This window comes from Bubalus kerabau, chromosome 14, assembly GCF_029407905.1.
Source record: "Bubalus kerabau isolate K-KA32 ecotype Philippines breed swamp buffalo chromosome 14, PCC_UOA_SB_1v2, whole genome shotgun sequence".
Lineage (NCBI taxonomy): Eukaryota > Metazoa > Chordata > Mammalia > Artiodactyla > Bovidae > Bubalus > Bubalus kerabau.
In genome coordinates this window covers 75,709,344-75,722,966 of record NC_073637.1, presented here as the reverse complement: position 1 = coordinate 75,722,966, position 13,623 = coordinate 75,709,344, and the positions used below count along the sequence as shown (strand labels likewise).

At 40.2% G+C, this 13,623-nt stretch overlaps 1 protein-coding gene across 2 annotated transcripts in view; it reads right to left on the bottom strand.

Annotated features, from left to right (window-relative positions):
- Positions 1-13,623, bottom strand: part of C14H8orf88 (chromosome 14 C8orf88 homolog) — a 37,722-nt gene that overhangs the window by 8,761 nt on the left and 15,338 nt on the right. For both annotated transcript variants that reach the window (XM_055546701.1, XM_055546702.1), the window contains exons 4-5: positions 8,743-8,815; positions 4,143-4,249 (exon numbers count right to left, since the gene is read on the bottom strand). In XM_055546701.1, the coding sequence (XP_055402676.1) occupies positions 4,143-4,249; positions 8,743-8,815 (180 nt within the window). The remainder of the gene's footprint in view (positions 1-4,142; positions 4,250-8,742; positions 8,816-13,623) is intronic.

The window sequence follows — 13,623 nt, the reverse complement described above, 5'->3', positions numbered from 1 at the left end:
AGTATGGTACTGGCACAAAAATAGAAAAATAGATCAATATAACAGCCCAGAAATAAACCCATGCACCTATGATCAATTAATCTATGACAAAGGGGATGACTATACATTGGTAAAAAGACAGTCTCTTCAACAAATGATGTTGGAAAAATTGGACAGCTGCATGTCAAAAAATAAAATTAGGTCATTCTTTAACACATACACAAAAAAATCTCAAAATGGATTAAAGGCCTAAATGTGCGACCAGACAGAATAAAACTCCCAAAGGAAAATATAGGCAGAATACTCACTGACATAAATCTTAGCAATCTTTTTCATTCCATCTCCCACAATAATGGAAATAAAAACAAATATAAACAAATGAGACCTAATTAAACTGAAAAGATTGTGCACAGCAAAGAAAACCATAAACAAAGTGAAAAGACAACCCCAGACTGGGATAAAATATTTGCAAATAATGTGCCCAACAAGGGTCTCTAAAATGTACAAATAGACATTGCTTAGTTATTAGAGAAATGCAAATCAAAAATACAATGAGATTATTTTACACCAGTCAAAATGGCTATTATCAAAAATCCACACTAAAATGTTGGTGAGAATATAAATTGGTACAGCACTAATGGAGAACAGCATGGAGGTTCCTTAAAAGACTAAAAGTAGCATCTGGTCTCATCACTTCATGGCAAATAGATGGGGAAACAAAGGAAACAGTGACAGACTTTATTTTCTTCAGCTCCAGAATCACTGCAGATGGTGACTGCAGCCATTAAATTAAAAGACGCTTGTTCCTTGGAAGAAAAAGCTATGACAAACCTAGATAGCATATTAAAAAGCAGAGACATTACTTTGCCAACAAAGGTCCACATAGTCAAAGCTATAGTTTTTCCAGTAGTCATGTATGGATTGGAGAAGGCAATGGCACCCCACTCTAGTACTCTGGCCTGGAAAATCCCATGGATGGAGGAGCCTGGTAGGCTGCGGTCTATGGGGTTGCTACAAGTCGGACACGACTGAGCGACTTCACTTTTACCTTTCACTTTCATGCATTGGAAAAGGAAATGGCAACCTGCCAGGAGCCGGCATATTGCATATTGAGTGAGGATCTGTAATAGCTCAACTGGAATTCTATCACTGCCGGGAGCCAGTGTGAGGAATTCCGCCCATGACAAAGGTCATGAGGAAGGAGGCTCGGCATACGCAAAGGCGGGATCGAGCCTCAGGAGTCCCCCTGGAAATTCTCGAGCATCTACCCCCCAAACCAGAGTCTGCCTACTTTCTGCTTTGTGCTTTCACCTACACCTCTGACTTTACGGAGGGCTGTCCCCCACTACCTCTCTCTGAAAAAAGAGTTAGCTTACAGCTCCAGTTAATAATTCCTGGGTGTGAACGTGTTTAACCTACAAACTCCTTTGGAAATCCTCTAGCCTGCCTGAATAGGTTTTTCTGGCCACATGTGATTGTTCAGAGCCTCCCAACTGTGAGAGGCAGGAGATGTTCTAAACTGCCTAAACACAGATTCCTTTGAGTAGTTAAAAGATTGATTAGAAATTGTATTGGTGAAGGGTTTTTCACTTGTTGGGCCAATGTTTGCTGCTAAGTCTCCATACTCCTTACCTACTGTGTCCTTGGCAGTGTATTGATTGATATAATGGGTGTATAGAAATGTAAGTAGTAGCCTCAATGTTTGTAATGTTGGACCCTTGAGTTAATTCTTTTCTTGATTGAGCCCACCTCACCTTTGCCCTATAGGAATGCAGCTTTGTCCAATGCTTTTTTGGAGGCTGGTGCCTGACTTTGGAATAATCACCTTTAGAGAAAGATAAGTTTCTTAAAATGTTAACAGGCCTCCTGGCCAGAAGATGATGTAATTCACCTGAACTTTTGCATATGATAAGTTTGAAAAGCCTGGCTTCGATTAGGACCAGGAACTGCTGTCCTTGCATGACTCCACCCCTTCCCCCATTATCCTCTATGCACAACTTTAGGTATAAAAACTACTTTGGAAAATAAAGTGCGGGCCTTGTTCACCAAAACTTGGTCTCCCCATGTCGCTCTCTCTTTCAAATTCTGGCCGAGTCTCCATCTGGAGCGCGGAACCCACCATGCTTGCTAATTATGCCTGGGCTTCTAAGATCCGACCAGGGAGGCCTCAGTGTCTCCTCTCCTTCGGGAGAACGGAAGGACGCCTGCGGCCTACGTAAGTGGTGCAAACTTCTTGTCTTGAAGTTTCATTGGTCCCCCGCGTAAACCAAGCTACTCAGCCTCTTTTCTCCACTGAATTTTCCTACTGAGCTATCCTCATTCTATTACTCTTTATATCTTTGATGAATAAATAATTAAATAGGTCGCCGACGCCGTCCCCGCTTCGAATACCCTGGATCAGCCAGGGCTGGACCCCGGCAGCAACCCACTCCAGTATTCTTGCCTGGAGAATCCCAGGGACAGGGGAGCCTGGTGGGCTGCTGTCTATGGGGTTGCACAGAGTCGGACACGACTGAAGAGACTTAGCAGCAGCAGCAGCATGTATGGACGTGAGAGTCAGACCATAAAGAAGGCTGAGTGCTGAAGAAATGATGCTTTTGAACTGTGGTGTTGGAGAAGACTCTTGAGAGTCCCTTGGACTGCAAGGAGATTAAGCCAGTCAATGCTAAAGGAAGTCAACCCTGAATATTCATTGGAAGGACTGATGCTGAAGTTGAAGCTCCAATACATGGGTCACCTGATGCGAAGAGCCGATTCATTAGAAAAGACGCTGATGCTGGGAAGGATTGAAGAAAGGAGGAGAAGGGGATGAGAGAGGATAAGACAGTTGGATGGCATCACCGACTCGATGCACATGAGTTTGAGCAAGCTCTTGAAGACGGTGAAGGACAGGGAAGCCTGGCATGCTGCCATCCATGGGGTTGCAGAGTCAGACATGACTCAGTAACTGAACAACAGCAACAACAGAGCTACCATATGACCCTACAGTCTCACTCCTAGGCATATATCCAGAGAGACACATGGTCTGAAAGGATACATGTACCTCAGTGTTCACTGCAGCACTGTTTAGAACAGCCAAGACATGGAAACAACCTAACTGTCTGTTGATAGAGGAATGGATAAAGATGATATGGTACATATATACAATGGACTACTTCTCAGCGATTACAAATAATGAAATAATGTCAGGTGCAGTGACATGGATGGACCTAGAGATTGTCATATTGAGTGAAGTAACTCTAACAGAGAAGAAGAAATATCATATGACATCCCTTATATGAATCCAAAAAGAAATGATACAAATGAACTTTACAAAACAGAAACAGACTCACAAAGAAAAATTTATGGTTGCCAGTGGGGTAAGGATGGGGTGAGGGATGGTTAGGGAAGTTGGGATCGACATGTACACACTGCTGTATTTACGATGGATAACCAACAAGGTCCTACTGTACAGCACAGAGAACTCTTCTCAGTGTTATGTGGAGGCCTGGATGGGAGGGGAGTTTGTGGGAGAATGGATACACGTATATGTAACGGCTGAGTCCTTTTACTATCCACTTAAAACTACCGCAGCATTGTTAATTGACTATAGGCAATAAAATGTTTTAAAAAAATAAAGGCAAAGAAACAATAAAGTCATGTTGCAGAACATGTTGTCCTATTGTATAAAACAAGTAACCAAACAGGACAGACAGCCCATAAACAGACCACACATAAATATAAAAATAGATGGCAGGTCTATCCTTTTGCTAGATATTGCTAGGATAACTTGATATCCATGCAGTGAAAAATAAAACTTCACCTGTATCTCATAATATATAGTAAAATCTCCTGTGTCTCTCACAACCTATGGTAAAATCAATTATAAAAGTCAGTTGAAAAACAAAACAATAACACTTTTAGAAGATAACATAGGATCTCCTTCCATGACCTTTCAACAGAAAAGTATTTCCTAAAATGTAATTCCATCCTATTTCTTGACAAGAGTGGTAATTAGTTACATAATTGGTCATATATTTAGATTTATGTACTTTTCTGAATTATATTTAACAATTGGAAAGATTAAAAATGTTTAAAAGGCAAATATTTTAGAATTAAAATAATATGGAAATCTCTAGTATATATTTAGAATTAAAATGATACAAAATTAGAAAATTACTTACTGGTTTTTGAAGTACAATGGGATGATCAGGCAGAAAGTCTGGTTTTTTTCTGCAGATGGAAACACTTGAGAGCTTCAACAGGAAATCTCTGCTGTATTTGATTCTCTCTGTAGATATGGAACATCAAACGTAATGTTGAGCACAGAGATGTTGTGCTCTCTGTTCTGAGAGCACAGAGTCTCTCAGAACACCTTTGACTCCTTTCTTACTGGATGTCTATTATCAGTCCATTATTTTGTAAAATAGTAAGTAGTTTTTACATAAAGGAGAAGGGAGGGGGAAAAAACTCTGACAAACATCTACTGCCTCCGATTTTACTTTTACATGGAAACAAAGCCAATTAACCATGGAAAATTTTCAGAAAATTGGAAATGCATGGCCTCTTTAATCTGGTTATTCACAAGTAGTAGAGAAATCTTATAAAATATAGCAGGTATAATACCTATTGGGCAATTCACATCCTGCCAAAGTGGAACTCTAATAAGCCTGTCTTCATATTTTTGTATTAACTTATGAAAAATTTATATAATCAACATGAATTCAAGAAACATCTATTGTAAACCTACTGTGAATCAAGGACTATTTGAGGTAACGGTGACAAAACTACAGGATAGGATCCCTAACTTTAAGGGGAAGAATGAGTCAAATATCTGCAGATTTCTCATCACAGACTATCACCATCTTGGTCTATATTAGATATTTACTGGGTCAGAAATAGTGGAGCTGTAATTTTTAAAATGCTAATAGAAAAGGACTGGCAACTGAGATTTCCATATTGTGAAATAATAGAAAAAATACATACTGCTCTGGTTCCTGGTACAGAGATTCTTTTCCTTGTAATTTCCTAAATGATAAGAAAACTTAAGAGCATCTTTCATTCTAATATTTGTTACTTGACTCTGGGTTCCTAACACAGAGCTCCTAAATTCCTTAAAATTTTCTGGGTGATTTGGTCTTCTGTTCTAATGAGATGATTCTTGGTGGGATCCTGGGTAGTGGTTGGTCAGCTGGAAGACGAAGCAATGATGAGAAGCATGGACCTTTCAGCCACACTCCTACATCCTCTGAAGGGGACAGGGGTTGGAGACTGAATTAAAGATAGATTGTGCCTATGTGATGAAGCTTCCAAAAAAATCCCCAAATTACAAGGTTTGGGGGCTTCCCTGGTGGCTCAGTATTAAAGAATCCACCCATCAATGCAGCAGATGTGGGTCTGATCCTAATCCAGGAAGATCCCATATCCCACAGAGCAACTAAGCCCGTGCACAGCTATTGAGTCTGTGCTTTAGAGACCGGGAGCCACAACTGCTAAAGCCCGTGCACCACAGAGCTCGTGCTCAGCAACAAGAGAGGCCCCGCAACTAGAAGCCCACGCACTGCAACTCGAGAGTAGCCCATGCTTGCCGCAAATAGAGAAAAGCCCATGCAGCAGTGAAGACCCAGCACAGTCAAAAATAAATAAATGAAAATTTAAAAACAAACCTGTTTAAGAAAAAAAGTGCAGGCTCTGCAAAGTTTCCAGGTGGGTGAACACATCCATATACCAGAAGAATATTATCAAATCTGTGGGGAAGAAACTCTTGCACTTTGGTCCCTTCAAGACTTTGCTTCATGTATCTATTTGGGTATTCAGTTGTTTTCATTTTTAAAAATTTTGTGGTTTTAAACTGGAGGATAATTATGTTATAATATTGTGATGGTTTCGGCCATATATCAACACAAATCAGCCGTAAGTATACATATGTCCCCTCCCTCTTAAACCTCCTTCCCAACTCCATCCCCATCCCACACCTGTAGGTTGTCACTGATCATGGGTGCTGGGTTCCCTGTATCATACAGCACGTTCCCACTGGCTATCTATTTTACATATGGTAATGTATATGTTTCAATGCTACTCTCTTACGTCATTGGACCCTCTCCTTCCCCCACTGTGCCAAAAAGTCTGTCCTTAAAAAAACTTGCCTTAAAACTCAATTTTCAAAAAACTAAGATCATGGCATCCAGTCCCATCACTTCATGGCAAATAGATGGGGAAACAATGAAAACGGTGACAGACTTTATTTTTGGGGGCTCCAAAAACACTGCTGATGGTGACTGCAGCCATGAAATTAAAAGATGCTTGCTACTTGGAAGAAAAGCTATGACCAACCTAGAGAGCATATTAAAAAGCAGAGACATTATTTTGCCAATAAAAAGTCTGTCTAGTCAAGGCTATGGTTTTTCCAGTAGTCATGTATGGATGTGATGAGTTGGACCATAAAGAAAGCTGAGCGCTGAAGAATTGATGCTCTTGAACTGTGGTATTGGTGAAGACTCTTGAGAGTCCCTTGAACTGCAAGGAGATCCAACCTGTCCATCCTAAAGGAAATCAGTCCTGAATATTCATTGGAAGGACTGATGCTGAAGCTGAAACTCCAATACTTTGGCCATCTGATGCAAAGAACTGATTCATTTGAAAAGACCCTGATGCTGGGAAATATTGAAGGTGGGAGAAGAAGGGGACGACAGAGGATGAGATGGTTGGATGGCATCACCAACTTGATGGACATGAGTTTGAGTAAACTCCGGGAGTTGATGGACAGGGAAGTCTGGAGTGCTGCAGTCCATAGGGTTGCAAAGAGTCAGACATGACTGAGCAACTGAACTGAACTGATGGTTGCATGACACTGTACATTTATAATGGCTTAAATGATGAGTTTTATTTCAAGAAAAAAAGATGAAAAAAGAAATCTAAGAATTGCAAAGAGGATGTCTCCAGATAAAAACAGCAAAATTCATTCCAAGACAACAGCTTTATAGTAGTATTGAAGAGGAATTAATCCATACTGGAACTGGATAATGGAGTAGTCTAAAAGAAAAGTCATCTCCAGGGGAAAAAATACCAATTCATACATTTTTCAGTTCAGTTCAGTTCAGTTGCTCAGTCGTATCCGACTCTTTGCGACTCCATGAATTGCAGCATGCTAGGCCTCCCTGTCCATCACCAACTTCCGGAGTTCACTCAGACTCACATCCATCGAGTCAGTGATGCCATCCAGCCATCTTATCCTCTGTCATCCCCTTCTCCTCCTGCCCCCAATCCCTCCCAGCATCAGAGTCTTTTCCAATGAGTCAACCCTTCGCATGAGGTGGCCAAAGTACTGGAGTTTCAGCTTTAGCATCATTCCCTCCAAAGAAATCCCAGGGCTCAATCTCCTTCAGAATGGACTGGTTGGATCTCCTTGCAGTCCAAGGGACTCTCAAGAGCCTTCTCCAACCATAAGGAAAATATAGATAAGTGTGGCAGAGTTGCTGGAGCAAATGATGGGCAAAATTAACAATATTACATAGAAAAACAAGGTAAACATGAGCTCCAGAAAAAAGGATGGATTTTATGAAACAGGTATGTACTTTTCAGCTGCTGCTACTGCTGCTAAGTCGCTTCAGTTGGGTCTGACTCTGCGACGCCATAGACGGCAGCCCACCAGGCTCCCCCGTCCCTGGGATTCTCCAGGCAAGAACACTGGAGTGGGTTGCCATTTCCGTGTCCAATGCATGAAAGCGAAAAGTCAAAGTGAAGTCGCTCAGTCATGTCCGACTCCTAGCAACCCCATGGACTTCAGCCTACCAGGCTCCTCTGTCCATGGGATTTGCCAGGCAAGAGTACTGGAGTGGGCTGCCATTGCCTTCTCCACTTTTCAGCTAAGCTACTGCAATTACACAGTTATATATAATATAAAGAGTGATGATACTCTAACTGAAACTTAGTAAGTATATGGTGGAAAGGGGGTAGATAGAAGGGCTGAAGAAATGAGGGGACTGATGTAGAAGATATAAAATCTCATCTTCCAAAAAAGGTTGTCAAAATATAATATAGAAATGAAAAATATAGAAACAATTTAACTATTTTATTTAGAATATGAAGTACTAGAAGAAAATGTTAACAGGGTTTAATTACACGTAAATTACATATATAGATTGGTTGACAAAATTTGGAAACTACATTAATAAAAAACCTTTATTTCATTAAAAAGTAGCCGGTGTGGGAGAGACTATTGGTTTTTCTCAAGAGCAGTTCTTCCTTTCTGCTTCAGTGATAAAGTTAGCTGGTTGCAGAGCTAAAGATTACATTTTCCAGTCTGCTTTGTACAGCATGACTAAGTTCCAGCCAATGAGACATTAAGTGGAAGTTATATATGCAACTTCTGAGTCATAGTTTTAAGAACCTTCTTCCTCCCTACTTCCTTCCTGATGGCTAGAAAGAGAATGTGATGGCCGGAGCAGAGGCATTCATCTTCGGCATTAAGATGGAAGCCACATATTAAAGATGGTAAAACCAAGGACAGTTTAATACTGGGGCTAGTAGCAACTTCACAGAACAGAATTAATATACCAGCTTAAAATTTTACATATTACAGAAGACAGAAATAAACCTCTATCTTGTCACTGTAATGATAGTCTGTTTAGAGCAGTCAAACCTATAATTTGTAATATACAGAAATCAACCAAAAGAATATAATAAAATTTCTAATGTACATAAGGTTTCCAGGTAAGCAAATATTAACTTTACATGATTGTTACGAATCTCTTATGAAAGTTGGTAATTATGGTAAAAATTTACCTTTTTTAACTGGAGAATGATGTTGTTGTTCATTAAGACCTTGAGAAAAGGCTTGCATTCCATTCGTCTTACACTATTGATAGAAGAAAAAAATATACTTTTTATCTAAGGTTTTAAAATTTTATATAACACTTTGTTTTTAATCAATTTTGAGTTTATTTTTGCACATGTTGTTAGGAGTACTATAATTTCATTATTTTATGTGAAGCTGTCCAGTTTTCCCAGCAGCATTTATTGAAGACTGTCTCTTCTCCACTGCATAGTCTTGCCTCCTTTGTCACAGATTCGGTGACTACAGGTGCCCGGGCTTATCTCTGGGCTTTCTACCCTGTCCCATTGATTTGTATTTCTGTTTCTGTGACAGTACAATACTGTTTTGATGACTACAGCTTTGTAGTATAGTCTGAAGTCAGGGTTCTTAATTCCTCCAACTCCATTTTTCTTTCTCAAGAGTGCTTTGGCTATTTGGGTCTTTTGTGTTTCCATACAAATTGTGTGTGTTAGTTAACGTGGTTTTGGTAATCATATCACAATGTATATTAAATCATCAGGTCAGATACCTTTAAAACAAACCATGTTGTATAGCCTAAGTGTATTCATTTTGTATTTGTCAACATATCTGAATAACATCCAAAAACAGTAAATTTATTATATCATGCCTGCACATATTAATCACTGAAAATGGAGAAAATTTCAAATCTTTCATAGTATTTAAGGAAATACACCTACTAAAATTTTCTAAAGTGTCTTATCTCATTTAATTGTCATAGTCTTACAAGGAAATAAGGCAAGCATTATGATCACCATACTACAGGCAAGGGAAATCAAGACAAAAAGTGTTTAGTAACAAATCCCAAAGTATACAGGTAAGAGGTAGTTGAGATAGTTTCTGAAACTGATGGCTACTGCACACAGTTACTAAGGATGTGCATCTAAAGGGGCACCACTCACAGCATGGATATGCCAGACTTCCTTCCAGATGGCAGAAAAGTATCGTATTTTAACAAAATCTGCATTTTTGTATAATTTTCTATTCCTCCTCTAATTCTTGTAAAGGCACAAAGTGGGTAGCAGTAGACTTTTAAAACCCACTCATTTGTCAAAAACAGAATGCATATTACATGACTGACACTGTGCTTTGTATTGGGAATACAAAGATGAACATGACATCCCAGGATTCATTTTTGGAGGACTCACAAACTAAAAAGTAGGCAGAAAAATAAAATACTAAATTGCAATAAAACCTGAGAAGTTCTCTAAATAAAGATATGCAGAAAGTGCAATGGGAGGAAGGGGCATTAAATTTGACTTAGAAATTTCAGGAAAGGCTTTACATAGGAAATGATGCATAAACAATACTTATAGGGTTAATAGGAGTTAGAACTGGATGATGACTGAAAAATGTATGTTTACTGAAGAAAAGCAGCCTTGAGCTGGAAAGCATGGTACTAAACGGCTAGCTTCAGATCAGATCAGATCAGTCGCTCAGTCGTGTCCGACTGCCCGCAACCCCATGAATCGCAGCACGCAAGGCCTCCCTGTCCATCACCAACTCCCGGAGTTCACTCAGACTCACGTCGATCGAGTCAGCGATGCCATCCAGCCATCTCATCCTCTGTCGTCACCTTCTCCTCCTGCCCCCAATCCCTCCCAGCATCAGAGTCTTTTCCAATGAGTCAACTCTTCGCATGAGGTGGCCAAAGTACTGGAGTTTCAGCTTTAGCATCATTCCTTCCAAAGAAATCCCAGGGCTGATCTCCTTCAGAATGGACTGGTTGGATCTCCTTGCAGTCCAAGGCACTCTCAAGAGTCTTCTCCAACACCACAGTTCAAAAGCACCAATTCTTCGGTGCCCCACCTTCTTCACAGTCCAACTCTCACATCCATACATGACCACAGGAAAAACCATAGCCTTGACTAGACGAACCTTTGTTGGCAAAGTAATGTCTCTGCTTTTGAATATGCTATCTAGGTTGGTCATAACTTTCCTTCCAAGGTGTAAGCGTCTTTTAATTTCATGGCTGCAGTCACCATCTGCAGTGATTTTGGAGCCCCAAAAAAGAAAGTCTGACACTGTTTCCACAGTTTCCCCATCTATTTCCCATGAAGTGGTGGGACCAGATGCCATGATCTTCGTTTTCTGAATGTTGAGTTTTAAGCCAACTTTTTCACTCTCCACTTTCACTTTCATCAAGAGGCTTTTGAGTTCCTCTTCACTTTCTGCCATGAGGGTGGTGTCATCGGCATATCGGAGGTTATTGATATTTCTCCTGGCAGTCTTGATTCCAGCTTGTGTTTCTTCCAGCCCAGTGTTTCTCATGATGTACTCTGCATATAAGTTAAATAAACAGGGTGACAATATACAGCCTTGACGTACTCCTTTTCCTATCTGGAACCAGTCTGTTTTCCATGTCCAGTTCTAACTGTTGCTTCCTGACCTGCATACAAATTTCTCAAGAGGCAGATCAGGTGGTCTGGTATTCCCATCTCTTTCAGAATTGTCCACAGTTTATTGTGATCCACACAGTCAAAGGCTTTGGCATAGTCAATAAAGCAGAAATAGATGTTTTTCTGGAACTCTCTTGCTTTTTCTATGATCCAGCGGATGTTGGCAATTTGATCTCTGGTTCCTCTGCCTTTTCTAAAACTAGCTTGAACATCAGGAAGTTCATGGTTCACATATTGCTGAAGCCTGGCTTGGAGAATTGAGAGCATTACTTTACTAGCGTGTGAGATGAGTGCAATTGTGTGGTAGTTTGAGCATTCTTTGGAATTACCTTTCTTTGGGATTGGAATGAAAACTGACCTTTTCCAGTCCTGTGGCCATTGCTGAGTTTTCCAAATTTGCTGGCATATCGAGTGCAGCACTTTCACAGCATCATCTTTCAGGATTTCGAATAGTTCAACTGGAATTCCATCACCTCCACTAGCTTTGTTTGTAGTGATGCTTTCTAAGGCCCACTTGACTTCACATTCCAGGATGTTTGGCTCTAGGTCAGTGATCACACCATTTTGATTATCTGGGTTGTGAAGATCTTTTTTGTATAGTTCTTCTGTGGATTCTTGCCATCTCTTCTTAATATCTTCTGCTTCTGTTAGGTCCATACCATTTCTGTCCTTTATCGAGCCCATCTTGGCATGAAATGTTCCTTTGGTATCTCTGATTTTCTTGAAGAGATCGCTAGTCTTTCCCATTCTGTTGTTTTCCTCTATTGCTTTGCATTGATTGCTGAAGAAGGCTTTCTTATCTCTTCTTGCTATTCTTTGGAACTCTGCATTCAGATGTTTATATCTTTCCTTTTCTCCTTTGCTTTTCGCTTCTTTTCTTTTCACAGCTATTTGTAAGGCCTCCCCAGACAGCCATTTTTCATTTTTGCATTTCTTTCCTATAGGAATGGTCTTGATCCCTGTCTCTTGTACAATGTCACGAACCTTATTCCATAGTTCATCAGGCACTCTATCTATCAGATCTAGGCCCTTAAATCTATTTCTCACTTCCAATGTATAATCATAAGGGATTTGATTAGGTCATACCTGAATGGTGTAGTGGTTTTCCCTACTTTCTTCAATTTCAGTCTGAATTTGGCAATAAGGAGTTCATGGTCTGAGCCACAGTCAGCTCCTGGTCTTGTTTTTGCTGACTGTATAGAGCTTCTCCATCTTTGGCTGCAAAGAATATCATCAATCTGATTTCGGTGTTGACCATCTGGTGATGTCCATGTATAGAGTCTTCTCTTGTGTTGTTGGAAGAGGGTGTTTGTTATGACCAGTGCATTTTCTTGGCAAAGTTCTATTAGTCTTTGCCCTGCTTCATTCCGTATTCCAAGGCCAAATTTGCCTGTTACTCCAGGTGTTTCTTGACTTCCTACTTTTGCATTCCAGTCCCCTATAATGAAAAGGACATCTTTTTGGGTGTTAGTTCTAAAAGGTCTTGTAGGTCTTCATAGAACCGTTCAACTTCAGCTTCTTCAGCGTTACTGGTTGGGGCATAGACTTGGATTACTGTGATATTGAATGGCTAGCTTAGGGAATGAAAAAAGTTGAATAGGCTTGAGCAAAGCAAAATAAACACCAGGCTTTTTCCCCCAAGGCAAGGCATTTTGCAATTTGCAGTAAAATACCCCATCTGCATGCTCAGGTATTCTACTGAGCCTCCACTTTTCTAGCAAAAATGTTTCCAGCCCCTCTCATTCATCTTACACAAATGCACACCACTGAGACAAAGGAAGGAGAACAGGAAGAGACAAATTCATATCAACATCCATTTCAGGGTGAAAATTTAAAGAGGAAGATTTATAAACAATATTAAAAGACAAAATCTAAACAGGAAAAATACTCTTCAAGAGCTAATTTCTGTAGTATGAAAGAGCTCCCAGAAACAATGGAGTCTATAAAAAAAGAATGGGCAAAGGCCTTCAATTGGTAAATACAGATGAAAGGAAATTCATATTACTCTTAAACACATCAAAAATGGCCACAAATTCTTGACATTTTCTCATCTCTCCATTGAATCTGAGCAAGATCTGTGACTGCTCAAGACCAATCTAAAAATGACAGGCTGGTTTCCAGGCCTTAGTCTTGAAGCCCAGACATTGTGCTGTAAAGAGCCCAGGCCCTTTGGAGAGGCCATTTGTAGGGGCTACCTCCAGTCTACCGGGGCAGCTAAACTCTACCAACCATGTGAGTGAGCCATCGGGCCATCCAATCCCGTCAAGACTTTAAAGCACTCCAGGCCTAGACCCTATCTGACTGCAACCACAGTACTGAGAAATGGCCACCGAAACCACTAAGGCCACAGATCCATGAAAGATAATAATAAGGAATTGTTAAGTCAATGTTTTCAAGTAATTTTTGTGAGGTAATAACAACAAAAAAAACCCA